General features: G+C 40.3%; 1 protein-coding gene across 6 annotated transcripts in view; it reads right to left on the bottom strand.

Annotated features, from left to right (window-relative positions):
• The window catches only part of SH3KBP1 (SH3 domain containing kinase binding protein 1), a 212,590-nt gene that overhangs the window by 171,545 nt on the left and 26,900 nt on the right, over positions 1-14,145 (bottom strand). The window contains exon 1 of one of the 6 annotated variants that reach the window (XM_074534640.1): positions 13,076-13,240. The exons of the other annotated variants lie outside the window; for them this stretch is intronic. Coding sequence (XP_074390741.1) covers positions 13,076-13,096 — 21 coding nt within the window. The 5' untranslated portion in view covers positions 13,097-13,240. Of the gene's footprint in view, positions 1-13,075; positions 13,241-14,145 lie in introns of those variants that run through there. 6 annotated transcript variants of the gene reach the window in all.

Below are 14,145 nucleotides of genomic sequence, written 5' to 3'. Positions count from 1 at the left end.
GTTTCAGAGACAGTTTAAGCAATTCTGAGTAGCTAGAGAAAGATATTTAAAATTCCTGTGATTTTCAAAAGACCACGGACACTGCTTCTCTCATAGTTTTGAGTCCATTTCACAAATACAGGCCCATTAATTGCTTCACAGGTTACTGAAAATGAGAGAAAAAAGTATTAAATGGACAATGGATGAGTCAAACTCAATATAGAACTCAATACTGAAGTTTAATCTGGGTTACAATGTAACACTCCTTATCATGTCATGTCTGTCCAGCACGTGGTGTAAAATAAAACACAGAGTAGTGCTGCTTGTACTCTCAGGAGAAGGAAAACCTACCTTACCACACTTTCTCAAGCACAGAAAAGACCTTACAAGGACAAAGAGCAAACAGGATTGATGAAATACCATGGTGGGGGGAAAAACCCCAAAAGCCATGTTAACTCACAAGATGAGGAGAAAATGTAAAGAAACATTTCTAACCAGGAGAGCAAAGAGATTCCCGAGCAGCATTTGCTGGGCACAGCAACAACTCAATGAATCTTCATAGATGTGAAACATGGAGCCTACAAGAGTAAGGGGAGATCTAAGAGATGACTTCCAAACTCCTCCCATGCCCTTGCTCTCTCATTCCTGCACCAGCCCATACATAGACACATACATGTTAAACAGTTACCTCACCCCTCCCCTCTCTGAGTCATTTGAAGGTACTCAGATACATCTTCAGTGAAGACCCATATTCATCAATACTTTGATATTTTTATTCCTTTGTTTGCAAGTTTTCTCAGCAGTTACATTTAACCACTCTTCTCCCCCTAGACTATTTTACATCAGACAAGTCCTGAATTTGTATTGCTGCCTTTCACAGAATATGGATGCTCTCTGTAGATGCCTACTTTCACAAAGGGTTACTTATGATTTATAAATTAACAACTCACCTCTTCACAGTTAAAGGTCACTTCAGAAATTGTGACATATGGGAGAAATAATGAGGGAGGGAAAGGGATGCACATAGAAGTATAGCCTGAAGAAATCTAGGTTTTGTTTAAAAAAAAAAATCAACTAGAGGAGCAGTTCACTCAGTCTATTCAAATGCTTTAAGAATCATATTTTCATAATGTTACTAAAACTTCCTTCTTCATTCTTGGCATAAGTGCATGTGTGTGTGTGTAGGCATATTTTTAATTGCAGTGTGAAAAATGTTGCTCATTGAAAGAAAAAGCATGTAGTTATAATTAGAAGTGGAAACTATAACCAACACTTAACTTGATTATACAAAAAAGGCATTGCTTACTGTCAAGATAGAGCCTCTAGGTGTCCTGTACTTGTACTAACTCTCCTGTTTACTACTCCATAGCTGAGTGATCCCTATTGAGCCAAAGTCCTGTGATCCAACTAATTGCTTTTACAGGCTGACAGAATGGCCAAGGCAGGAAGGCAGCTCTGCAGATTGCTTGGTGCAACCCACTGGCTCAGAGCAGGGTCACTGAGAGCAGGATAGCCAAGGCTGTGTTCAGCTGGCTGTTAAGTACATTCAAGGATGAAGGCTCCAAAATATCCTTGGACTGTTCCAGTGGTTGGCCAACCTCAAACATTTTCTCTTATGTTTAAGAGATTTTCCTGTATTTCAATTCATACCCACTGTCCCTCCTCCTTCCACTGTATACTGCCAGGAGGACTCTGGCTCCACTTTCTGTACTCCAACACATCACGTACTCAGACACATAAAAAGATCAGCCTGAGCCTTCTCTTCTCCAGACTGAACAGCCCCATCTCTTTCAGACCTTCCCCACACGTCACAGGCTCCAATCCCTCAACCACCTCCATGGCCCTGCACAGGACTCACTCTGCTCTCCCCATCTCTCCCTTGTACCTGAGAACCCAGAACCAGACACACAGGTCCACAGGTGCCTCAGCAGGAAGGAGAGGGCAGAAGGATCCTCCTGCTCCCAGCACTGTGCCTAAAGCAGCCCAGGGAGGCAGCAGCTGCCCCTGCACAGGCACACGCTGCTGCCTCGTGCTCTGCCTCATGGCCACCAGCACCCTGGGCCCTTCTCCACAAAGCTGCTCCCCACAGCCCCAGGCACAGCCTCTACTCCTGCCTGGGGCTGTTCCTCTCCAGCTGCAGCACTTGGCACCTCCCTCTGCTCAGGAGCATCCTCTCAGCCCTTTCTCCAGCCTCTCCAAGCCTCTACACATGGCAGCACAACCCTCTGGGGAGTCCAACACTCGCTGGCTTTGCAGCACCTGCAGCCTGCTCAGACTCCTCTGTGCCCTGTCCTCCTGCTCATCCCTGCACACACTGAGCAGCACCAGCCCCATCTGCCACCCCTGGGGCACCCCTGCCAGGGACCAGCCTGCAGCTGCAGCTCCTGCTGCCCTTTGGGGCTGCATTTCAGACACTTTTTCCCACTCACCTGTACTGCCCCTCCTCAGTTTGTCAAGTTATGGGAGACAGTGACAAAAGCTTTGCTCAAGTCAACATAAACAACATTCACTCCACCAAGTTTTTATGGTAGAAGACTAACAGATTGCTCAGACATGACTTCCCTTCCATAAATCCACACTGACTACTCCCAACTGTCTTCTTCTCCTACATGTGTTTGGAAATGGCCTCCAGGATGTAAACATGAAGCTTGAGTTCCCCAAATTCTTCTTCTTTTCCTTCTTGAAAATATGATCAACTTTTGCTTTCTGCTATTCCCCAGGAGCCTTGCCCAAGGTTCTTTCTGAGAAAATCAATTTTCTGTGTCAATTTAGTCTCCTCTGAGATTTTCTTCTGGATGAGGGATTATAGCAGATCTGTCTACACTATCTTTATGATGTATGAATGAAAATAACATTTGTTTTTCAGGTATCAGGCTGGGTTGCAGAATGATAGAGAATGCTTTAGAATGCTTTATACTCTGGAAGTAAATATGATCTAGAGTTACTGACTAACACTTCACACAATAAAATAGGTTTCTGAAACCCTAAATACTGCAGATAAAGCTATCTATACTTTTGAAGCCAATCATAACAGACCAAGCATTCATGTAAGCTCAAGGATAAGCAATGAAGCCATGTAAGACATAACTGTTCAAGCAATTCTAACACTCATTGTTACACAGCCATGATTAACTGGAAGACCACCTTTGAGACTAAAATGTAATTTTTAGAACATATATACAACCTGGCAGCTACAATTTAAAAAATAACCATATATTATATAAATAAAGCATCCAACTTTCCTTGGGGAGCTATTAGACCACTGGTTTTTCAAAGATGCCTGAATTTACATGGTTTGTCCTGTGCCCATTTTTCAATGTTTTTCCTATTTATTGTTTTTATTTCCTGATCAAACTTGTGCTTCTTCAAGCTTTGCTTAGTCACACCATCGTTACCACCTGCATGGAAGCAACCTAACACAGTACAAGCTGTACAGCTTTTCTTTCTGCAGACAAGGTTTTGTGCACCCAGCAGAGAGGAGTTTGCAAGGCAACAACCACTGAAAACAACTTTGGTTTTGTGCTAGCATAGTTATGGTTTCTGCAGTGCACAAAAATGCTTCATTAACATTTCAAACAATGTAATTTGATGCCTTAGCTGCATTTCCTGTAATGATCTGTACAATGAAGTTAGCTTACTATGTGTTCATTTTAAAGAAGCTTTTCCTGATACCCTGTAGGTATCCTTTTCACTTAAAAAATGCTAGAGAAACTGTTCAATCACTCCTTTCCAGTTGTCTCATCTGCTTACAGTTGAATACAAAACCAGAAGTTAATGCTAATGTTTTATGAAAACACAGTACTTATTTGGATATTAAATGCTGTCCAAGTACCTTGCACAGCTTCCATGGCTGTCATTATTCATTCTAACCCTTTCACATGAGCATAAAATCTGAATATTAACTACTCTCTTCCAGTCACAGAATTCAAATCTTAAACTTCTTTCTTCCAAGAGAAGCAGAGTGCATCCAAGAGCAGGTACATATATAACTAAGAGGCATAGTTGAAAATTCCTTAGAGAGGAGGAAAAAGAAAGATACGAAAGAAGGGGGGAAAAAAAGGAAAATAGTACAATGCAACAATGTGCTGTATGTGTTAAACAACCAAAGTGGAATTTCCTAAAATGGCACCTATTTGCAAACTTCTGCCATCATAGCTGAAGCAGGAAGACCAGGGACTGATTAGCAACTGAACCAGCACAAGGCCCTGCCACTGACTTGGAGCAGCAGAGCTGGTTGAGCTGTCACTTACAGCCTGTTTGCTCGCTGTGCAGGGTTTTACTAGATGGCCCTGGAGCAGGACTTTGCTGTAGAGCTGCTGCATAGCAGGAGCTCCCTGGCAACACTTCACACCAACACCCTTATAACCATGAGAGAGCACCAGAGCAGGAGGTGCAAGTTCCTATCACAAGTCAGGCTGCTCATCCATAATGTTCACAAAGAACAATTTGGGTTTTTACTGTCTTATGCTTTTTGCTCCTCATCAAAAGGCACACCCATTCAGAAAAAAACCAAAAAGAATATTTCAAGAGGCCACTGTTAACACCAAAAAAATCAAGGACCTCTGTTAGTGCTACCAAAGGATCCTTGCCAGACAATTATGTTGGTGTATTTTTTTTGCACACTTAGAAAAGCACTTGTAATTAATCACTTTGTATTGTCACTGAATCTGTCACTGAATCTGTCACTGTATTGTCATATGTGACATATTTTCACAAGTCCTGTTTCCATGTATTTCTCTGACAGCAGCAGGAATGCAAAATCTTACTATTTTGAGATGAAGCTGAATAAAATGATAGTGTCACTATAATGGCAACACAGTATCAAAAATGCCATTTCAAGTTTACCTCTCCCCCTGCTACTCCACCTCATGCTCCAGTGATGATAACTTCCCTTTTCTCTCAAGCAGTCTAACCAGCTAATATTAATTGGCTTTAACTAAAAACAATTGCCTGTAGCCAGTATTTATCTTTCATTTCATTGCTTGTTGCCAGATCTGATGAAGGGATACTGTGTGGGAGCCAAGTCAGTTTTTCCAACAACGCAATCTAGTAAGAGATAGTAATTTAGCCTCTCCCTGTAAATCCTGTTTTCACTTTATGAATGTCTGAAAACATCAGTAGAAAACAAACACATCTGTTAGCACTCATTAGCAAATGCTGGTGCTGCTGGTTGTCAAAACTCAAATCCCATCTCCCTGTCTGTCCTTCCAGATACATTCTTCAATGGCAGGACTCGAGAATCTCATTTCAGCACAGATACGCTCAAAAGAGTGACTGGGAAAGCCTCCACTAATACAACAGTCTTCAAATAAAAACCTCTCTCTAACACAGCTGTAATTAATACTTTCATTATTTACAGTGCTCAATGTCATGGAGCAGCAATGTGACAGCAGAAGGGCACAGTACAGAGATTGGAGAGGCAGGTTACCAACACATTACAAGGAACTCCAGGCATGAGCAAGGAAGCCCTGGAGGAGTTCTTCAGCCTTGGAACTTGTATGCCCAGTTTCATCTTCATGAGAAAATAAAACCCACACAGAAGCTGTAGGGTGGGAAAGTGGGAGGAGAAATGCAGCTTCTAATGGAAACACATGAGCCTGACAGAAAACTTACTGGGAGTACAGTATACTCAGCTAAAGAGACCAAACAAAAACTACCCTTTTCTAAATATCTGAATGTTCACTGAGGAAACAATGCAATGGTGAAAATCCCAGCAAAAAAAATGGGGTCAATATTGCAGTGTCACTGCAAGTGTCACCAGGGTTCAGAAGGGCAAGCAACACGTGCTATTTCCTTGTGCAAACCCTCATGTAGAAAAAAACCCCATCCTTATACAATTGCTTAGTGGAGTAAAAATGGTTGAATTAATGGATACCAGAGGATAAATTCTCTTTCTTCATTTTGTATAATAAAAGTTCCTTGAAAAAAAAAATTCCTATGCCTTAACTTGTGTGTTGTGGTTTTAGACCCAGTGTTTATTTCTGCACAACACACATACATCATGCATGCCTTCTGCATGGACACACACACATATATATATATATATGGACTTCTGAAAACACCTGGAAAGGGATTACACATTGAGAAAGAGCTTTTATTTTACAGTTTAATGAATCATTCTTCTCCCTCTGCTTACTCAACATTTTCCTCTGATGTCCACCAGTCTGACTAGCCTCTAAAAAGTTTTCACATTGACAGGCTGCAGAAGTTCAAACATCCTAGTAAAAACATGTGGGCTAACAATACAGAAATTAGAAAATTTTCTGTGCGGAACCACAGAGCAATTAAGAATCATGAAATGCAGTGCTCAGTCCCACAAGCACTGTTGTGTCCTCGTCATTCTATCGACTCCAGTGAACCACTGAAATGTTTCAAAGTACATATTTTTTTCTTCTGCAGGGAAAATTCCAGTTTTATCTGACAGCGCAATAATTCAAATCCTAATTCCTTCCAGGATTTACTTTAACTTCAGCATTCTGTACTTTTACAAAACATCAGCAATAAACTAGCTTTGCTTTTGAATTAACTATTACTAGTTGTGACAATCTGTTTGTGAGGGCTAATAATGCCAAGGTTGTGCGTTCAATCCCCATATGGGCCGTTCACTTAGGAGGTGGACTTCATGGTCTTGTGGGTCCCTTCCAACTTGGAATAGTCTCTAACCTGTGAACTCAAGTTCACAACTGCAAGTCTGCAGGTTCTCTCAGTTTGAAAGGACACAGTCAGAGTCAAAGAAAGGTAAATACAGCAAGTGCTCCACACAGCATTACAAATCAACTGAAGGTCGCAAAATTCATAAGTTGAGTGAGAACAAAAGTAAAATCCTGAGCAGATGTCCTATACCTGCACAACACTACATTTCAGGTAGTGCTACTTAAAAGTGGTTTATTTCATGACATAAGTTATATAGCAACTATTCAATTAAATTTTAGAATTAGACACCTCTAAAACAAAACAGGAGAATTTAAAAATTTGTTGAAAGCTACACTGAGACATGCATGCAGATTTTTGGTGGGTGAATTCCAGCTAATTTTTATTCAAGATTGGTAATGTGGTAGCTCTGAATTACAGAGACAGACATTTTCCATCCATATTTCTCTAATTCCCTTTTGGAAGGAGAATAATTCAGATCAACTTAGAGGGACTTTTAAAGGAGGAACAGATTACATTTTGATAGCACAATAAAACTGAGCCATGGGACATTGAGGAAGCATAAAGGAAACATGAAGATTTGCATTTTACTTTCTTCTGCCTCTAATTATTAGGCATTCATTGGGCCAGTGATTTGGCAGTGGCTGATGACAGTGTAAGACCCATGTAGACAACATGACAGCACCATGAGCTAGGACAGGCAGTCTGCTTATCTGGTCCTGGGGCACCATGATTAGGAAACTTCGGGTGAGGGGAAAAAAATGAAAAGATCCTTCAAGCAACCAAAAAGCTGATAAACAAGTTGGTAAAAGCAAAGCTGAATGATGTAATGCTCTTGGCTCCAAGTAGGAAGAGAATAATTTTCAGCCAAAAGCACTAAAAGAGATTTTCATTTGGTTTGTGTTATCGATTAATAGGTAAATACTGACAGATAAATCAGGCAGCCCAAACACACCAAAGCAAGTCTAAAATGGAAACCAAGGCTTAGAAGCTAGCTGTAAGGAGCCAGCCAAAATAATGGCAGCAGCTTGTATCCTGAAGCAGTCATGAAAATTATGAAAGAAGTTTCTGCTTTAGAGACAGTATCTTTTGGAAGGGTGTTTTTAATCAGGGCTTTAGATAATACTGGCCTGTTGCTTCTGGGAAGGCAAATGCAGGCTCTCTGGAAGAACAAGTACTGACTTCATCTTTCAAAAGGTGCAGTGAGTCCTCACCATGTGGGAAATGGATGAATTAAGGTTTTGTGAGGCACCAGATACATAAACTCAGTATCTTGCACATTCTTGAATGGCTTGTGATGCATTTATTTCTCTCGATATTCCCATTTTAAAAAAATTCAATAAAAGCAAAAGTCATTACCACCTTCTGTCAAAATGAAAGGTTTGCCTTGTTCCTTCTCCCTGAGTGGGAAGTAGCAATGTTATTTTTTAAAATGTATGCTCTACTTGCTTTCCTTCCATCCCTCACCACCTCCCTTCACAACCACTGGCACTATGTATCCATCACTGAAGTCTGAAGTCAGAGTGAGTAAATAACCCTATTAAATAACCATCCTATTTCATTATGGTCATTTACCTGCACCTTTGACTTTTTCCATGGTAACTGAATAACTAGAATGCCTATATATAAACAATGATATATTTTATTTGGCTGTAACAAAGCCAAAAAATCAGGATTAAGAGGCTCATACACGCTCGGCTCTTTCCAGCTCTGAAGAGAACAACACGTTTTGCTCATAAACTTAAACTGCTCTAATATACTCTGTCATGTCATAATTTTACTTTTCACTAACAGTGCCAGAGAAATTCTAGTAGAGTACATAATTAGGTGACAGCAGGAAATGGCAGACCCTTTAAGGACTGTCTTCACCATCAGCTTCCCAAACAGTTCCCAAAAGATTCTAGGAGGAAATTGCAGCACTTACAGGAACAGAATACAGATACCTAATTGGTCAAATACTACTTCCAACAGAAAATAGTGCAAGAAGGTTGTCATTCCAGTTGATATTCACTTTACAAAAACACGAAAACTGTTACATGGTCTACACATGATACTTCAGAAAAAAACAGCACTTCTGTACATAAAAGTAAACCCTAAATACAACAACAAAAATCCAAACAAATTAAAATTTAGCACAACTAAACAACCCCCCCCCCCCCACACATATTTACTGTTAATAAATCACAGTGTTCGATCAGAACTAAAGAGTATCACTAAGTCATGGCAGCAGTAGTTATAGCAGCAATCTCTGATAGCTTTCTTTTTTAACCCACATGTCCCTGTTGCTCTCATGTTCATTCTTTCTTACTGTTACTGTTAATTTTTAAGTAATATAAACTAAAAGACAATCAGTGGATGAAGTCTGGATACAGGCTGTATTGTTCTATGTAAATGCACTATTTGGCAGGCTAAGGTTGAAGCACAACCTTTCACCATTATGGTTATTAAATGCTGTAGATATTTCACAGTCTTTCAGAATACTCATTTAAACTTTGTAAAAGTTTATTTTCTAAACTTGAAGGAGTCCATCTGAGTGCTCTTGTAATTAAACTGCAAAGAAGGTGGAAGTATTGACAAGTATTCTCACGTTAGCTTCAAACAGCAGTGAGACTGAGCTGCAATTCAATTTCTAGGAGCTTGTGTTTTAAGAATTTTAATGAGGTTTTTGGTCCTGTCAGGAAAAATCAGATACACAGCTGTACTCCCTTCAAATCCATAACTGTAGAAGTATGTTCTGCAAGACATTTGTATGCAAATGCTGCTAAGGGCCTCTACAGATTCTAGCTGCAGAGCAGAGTTTCTCACAGCAGCCTCCTCCAACAGAAAAACAATTGCCAGGCCAAGCGTGAAAATTAATCAGACCAAAATACATGGATTACTAACATATCCACCCACACACAATCTACAGAGAAAATAAAAACATCCGGAGCTTGTAAGGTTGCCAGAGGGGGAAAAAAGAAAAGAAAACTGATTTCAGGGAAGACACAATATAAATTTATACTTTTTTAATATCTTCTCTTTGCCTCACAAGCTTTTAGGACTAGGTTGGAGAAATGCTGTGAACCATCTAATCCTGCCAATTCTATGAATCCTTATGACTACTTTAAGAGCTATTGCCAAAACCACATTGAATTCTTTGTATAACACACATTTCAAATAATAATATATAACTAAGTTCTGAATAAATTGAAGCTACCTTAAAGAATTATTATGTTATAGCTCCAAAGAAATTATATATTTGAAAAGATGACTTCTAGATGACGTTTTGGGCTCTTGTTTCAATCTCTGATCAGATTCTCCTCATAGCTTGGAGCTTCAGGAAGGAAAGAAAGAAAAAATAGTATTTGTTTCCCAAATGAGAGTCTTTGTGATTTACAATTTAAACAACAGCATTTTTTAAACTGAAATGCTGTACTGAGGTTTTCTTAAGACTATGAAAACAATCTGAGCAAGAAAGGAAACAATTGAGTCTCCTTTGCATATTAATTGATACTACCTACATTAACTCTATTAGTAAAGCAGTAAAATGTGTATTTAAATAAGAATGGTCTTAGACCTCAGCATTTACATTGCATAAAGAATGAAAATCAATAAATTTTGTTTTCAAATTCAGGGATCTCATAAAATCACAGAATGGTTAGAGGATGGAGGGGACTCTAAAGATCATTTAGCTCAACTCCCCCTGCCATTGGAGGAGCTGGATCCATGGCAGAATTTCTATCAGTCCAATCAGTATATAATTACAAGTAAGCCCCTGTCTTTTCAGAAGGTTACTTTTTGCAATATAATGTACTAGTCACTGAGTAAACACCTCAACACTGAAGCTTCACATTACTGTGTGCTCACTACATGGCTGCTGCACGTACTCTTACTTTCACATACTTCATAAAATTCCCACACAACATCCAGCAGCTGACAGACCCAAACCACCACCATTTTCCCTCTTTTCCCCACCGCCACACTCCCCTGAGAAACCCATCCCTTCTAAGCCTGCCATCAAAACACATCCAGCAGAGTGGTCACCACAGGCCAGCCAAAGCCTCGCTGCTCCCCTGGTGAACTCACAGGCTCCATCCATGCTGCTGCCTGCCCCGAGCGCGCGTCCATCCGCCTGGGAACAGCTCCAGCTCCCCACACAGCCGGGGGGAAGAGCCTCCCTCACTGCCAGCAAGCTGCAGAGCACTGCCAGGCCAAGCACCCAGGCAGCTGCCTCCCTGGAGCTGCCTCACCTCCTCTGAATGCCGATGAACAGGTTGAGGTGTGACATCGTTTGTCACCACGCCTTGGGCACCCAGGACGGCCCGAGTGCTGCCATTGCTCTGTGCTCAGCTCCCTCGGAACAGAGAACACAGCCAAGCCACAGATTATTGACTGGCACAAGACAGTCTGGGTCAGTCTGTGTCTTTGTGAGGAGATGGGCTGGAAAAGGGGAAAAGATTTTGTTTTACTAGTTTTGCTTTCATCATTGTAACAGTAATTACAATGGCAATAATAAATAATTGCAGCCTGTGATGTTACTTTTCTCCTCATAAAATCTTGATCACTGTTGATGGGAACAAAACCTCAGAGACAACCTTTTCATATTATTATATTTCCTTGCATTTCACCATAAGCATAGCAAGTTTAATGGCCATACCCAAAACTTGGAGTAAGAAGTTAGTACTCCTGAGTCTCATTCAGTTAGGATCCCACAATCTAAAACAATTCCTGAAAACAAATATGTAGACAGTATTCTAATAAGATTTCCAAAAACAACAAAAGAAAAAGCTTATTAATTGAGCTGCAAATTCCTGCCAAGTGTGTAAAAAGAAGAAAAAACAAAGAACGCCAAAAAACCAAATCAAAAGTACCCCAGCATAACAATTCACTGACCCAAAAAGCAAGTTATCTTTTTAGGTACTGACAGAAATAATTTCCCTAGTCTGCATATAACCTCCGTGCCTCTGCTAAAGGCACAACTTTCCCAGAATCATGGAATATCCCGAGTTGGAAGGGACCCATAAGGATCGAGTCCAGCTCTTGAGTGAATGGCCTGTGTGGGGACTGAACCCATGACAAGTGGCCACTGAGGCAAAGCTGACCCAGACATCACTTACCTGGCAGTGCTCAGGCTGCTGAGGAGAGCAGTGCAGGCCCTAAGAGCCTGCAAACCCCAGAGCAAGGGGGTTTGTAGGGCAGGAGGTTCCAGAGTGCCAGAGACTGCAAAAGGCTGAGGCAGAGCAGCAGGGAAGGACAGCAGGAGCTGCTCAGCTCTCTGCCCTGGTGGGTACCACGCAGAACCAAAGTGTTCTCAGACATGGGAAATATTCTCTTTTCCTACCCAGGAGACAAACCTCAGCTGCAAAGGGCCCCTGCATGTGCACAGGACCTTTTTATGTTTTAAGAAAAGTTTTATGAAAGCACGAACAGAGATAGGTAGGGGTGTGTAACAAGCACAAGGGTCTCATCAAGAAATCACTCACAGTCCCTCCACAATCTCTGGCTGATTGTGATAAAAACAAACAAATACACAGAAGAAAATTAAATAACAAGCAACAGATAAGGATCTGCACCATGATTCAGCATGAACATCTTTGACATCCTACAACTAATGTGCACTATTTAAAGATTGTATTCTGCTTGCATAACAAGAAATCCAGATTGCTTTTCTGACCCGAGGCAGCAGTACAGTTACACAAATCCCTGCCCTGTTTCACTGATTCTAAAACAAAAGCTATACATCAGAATTCCAAAAACAACTACACTACACTTCCTGCTTGAGATAAATTTACCTCTCCAACTCTGCTAGTAATATTGGCAAGTCCTCTGGAGTACAGAGAAGCTTTCAGGTTGCTACATGCAGCAGATTCAGTTTACCAGTGCAACACTATTCAATCCCACACAGAACTGACTTTGAAAACTCAAGCCAGCAAGCATGGCTGTGCACCAGTTTCCTGCTTTCTACATCTCCATCCGCCATCAGCAAAGTCTGTCTCAGACGCCGCCACACTTACAAACAGCTTTACACTGCAGAGCATGGATTTCAAGTTGAAGTTTTCAAGCTAGAAAGGCATCAAAACTCAACTTTAGATCATATAAATGAACAACAATGCAATCACACCTGATGCCTCCTCTTTGTCAGCTGCATAACTGAGAATCAAAATAGACACCAGGAACAGTACGTGATTCTCCATTCCTACTTCTATTTCTCTGCCTGAAAAACTGAAAGAAAACAGAAGACAACAACCAGATACACTTTTGTACATTTCTTACGATACATTCAGCACCATTTTCTCTAACAAAAGAAGGGATCTATCAAGTGTTGACAGAGGTAAGTTAGAGCTTGAAGAGACACCAAAGATTTTTCTCATATTTCTCAACAAACTTTTCCTCAAAATCTTTCGAGTGGCCATCGCCGCAGACTACTAGGCAATGGAAAAAGAAACAGAAAACAAATGTCAAATACCTTTTCTGTTACGCCTTGCATGTTGAGTTTCAGAGCCTAAGAAGGGTATGAATCCGTCTTTCTCCGTCGCTATATGTATAAATACACAAAAAATTCAAAGCAGTTGTTTTGTAGATTCAAGAACAGGAAGCACCTCTGCTACAACTTCGTAGAGAAAGTCCCTTGAAAAAAAAATAACTGCGTATGTAGTTCACGTATATCACTGCTACCTCCCCTTTCCTCTTTCTGTCTCACATCTGTCTTCAGATAACGCCTCTTCAATGGTCTCATAATTCGCATTTATTCCAAGAAATTTAAAAATGCTTTTACTACAGGCAACTCCAAAAATCTTTTGCATATTCACGACCTATTTCAAATTCCCTTGAAAAATACGGCGGGTTTATTTCTTAAGTAACACTTCAAATAAATTTATTTTCATAAACATTCCAATATATTGCATTTCTCTAATGTTTCTATTTCTGATTTCTACTTCTTTTCTTCCAAACTTGACATCTAGAATCTGTGCAGAAATGTTGACAGAAACCATCCAGTACTCTCTACAGTGTTAATTCCATTATTTCGTTCCAGCCCAAACATTCAATTTTTTGCAAACTCCAACAGTTTATTTGGAACATCATCATGAATTTATTCAAAAGAAAATAAAATCACGGGGAGAAAAAGCTCTTCTCCATAAGAAATTAATCCTACCTCTTGAAGGTGGAATGCAAAGTACTTCAAGAATTTAATTTGTAGGTTTTAACCTTTGAATGACTGTCTCAACTACACTTAGAACCAATTTTGACAAGAAATAGGAATTTGGAGTAGCGTTCAAGTCCATTACTTGTCTGTAGCATCCCTTTTTGCCAGCTTCTCTATTACTTTGTTGACACACACTTTGCCAATGGGGCACAAACTGACTGCATTCACTTGTTAAAAAATTTTCCATAATCAAGAGAAATTCACAATTACTCTTACTGGGCAGAGTGATTATGCTCAACAAGCTTTCTAACAGGACTGCTGTTTTGACTGTATCTCTCCATCTAGGAGATTTACACAAGGAAAACAAGAAAAATGAAAGTTTTCACTCAAGA

Source organism: Zonotrichia albicollis, chromosome 2, assembly GCF_047830755.1.
Source record: "Zonotrichia albicollis isolate bZonAlb1 chromosome 2, bZonAlb1.hap1, whole genome shotgun sequence".
Classification (NCBI taxonomy): Eukaryota; Metazoa; Chordata; class Aves; order Passeriformes; family Passerellidae; genus Zonotrichia; species Zonotrichia albicollis.
This window is presented reverse-complemented; position numbering and strand designations above follow the sequence as displayed.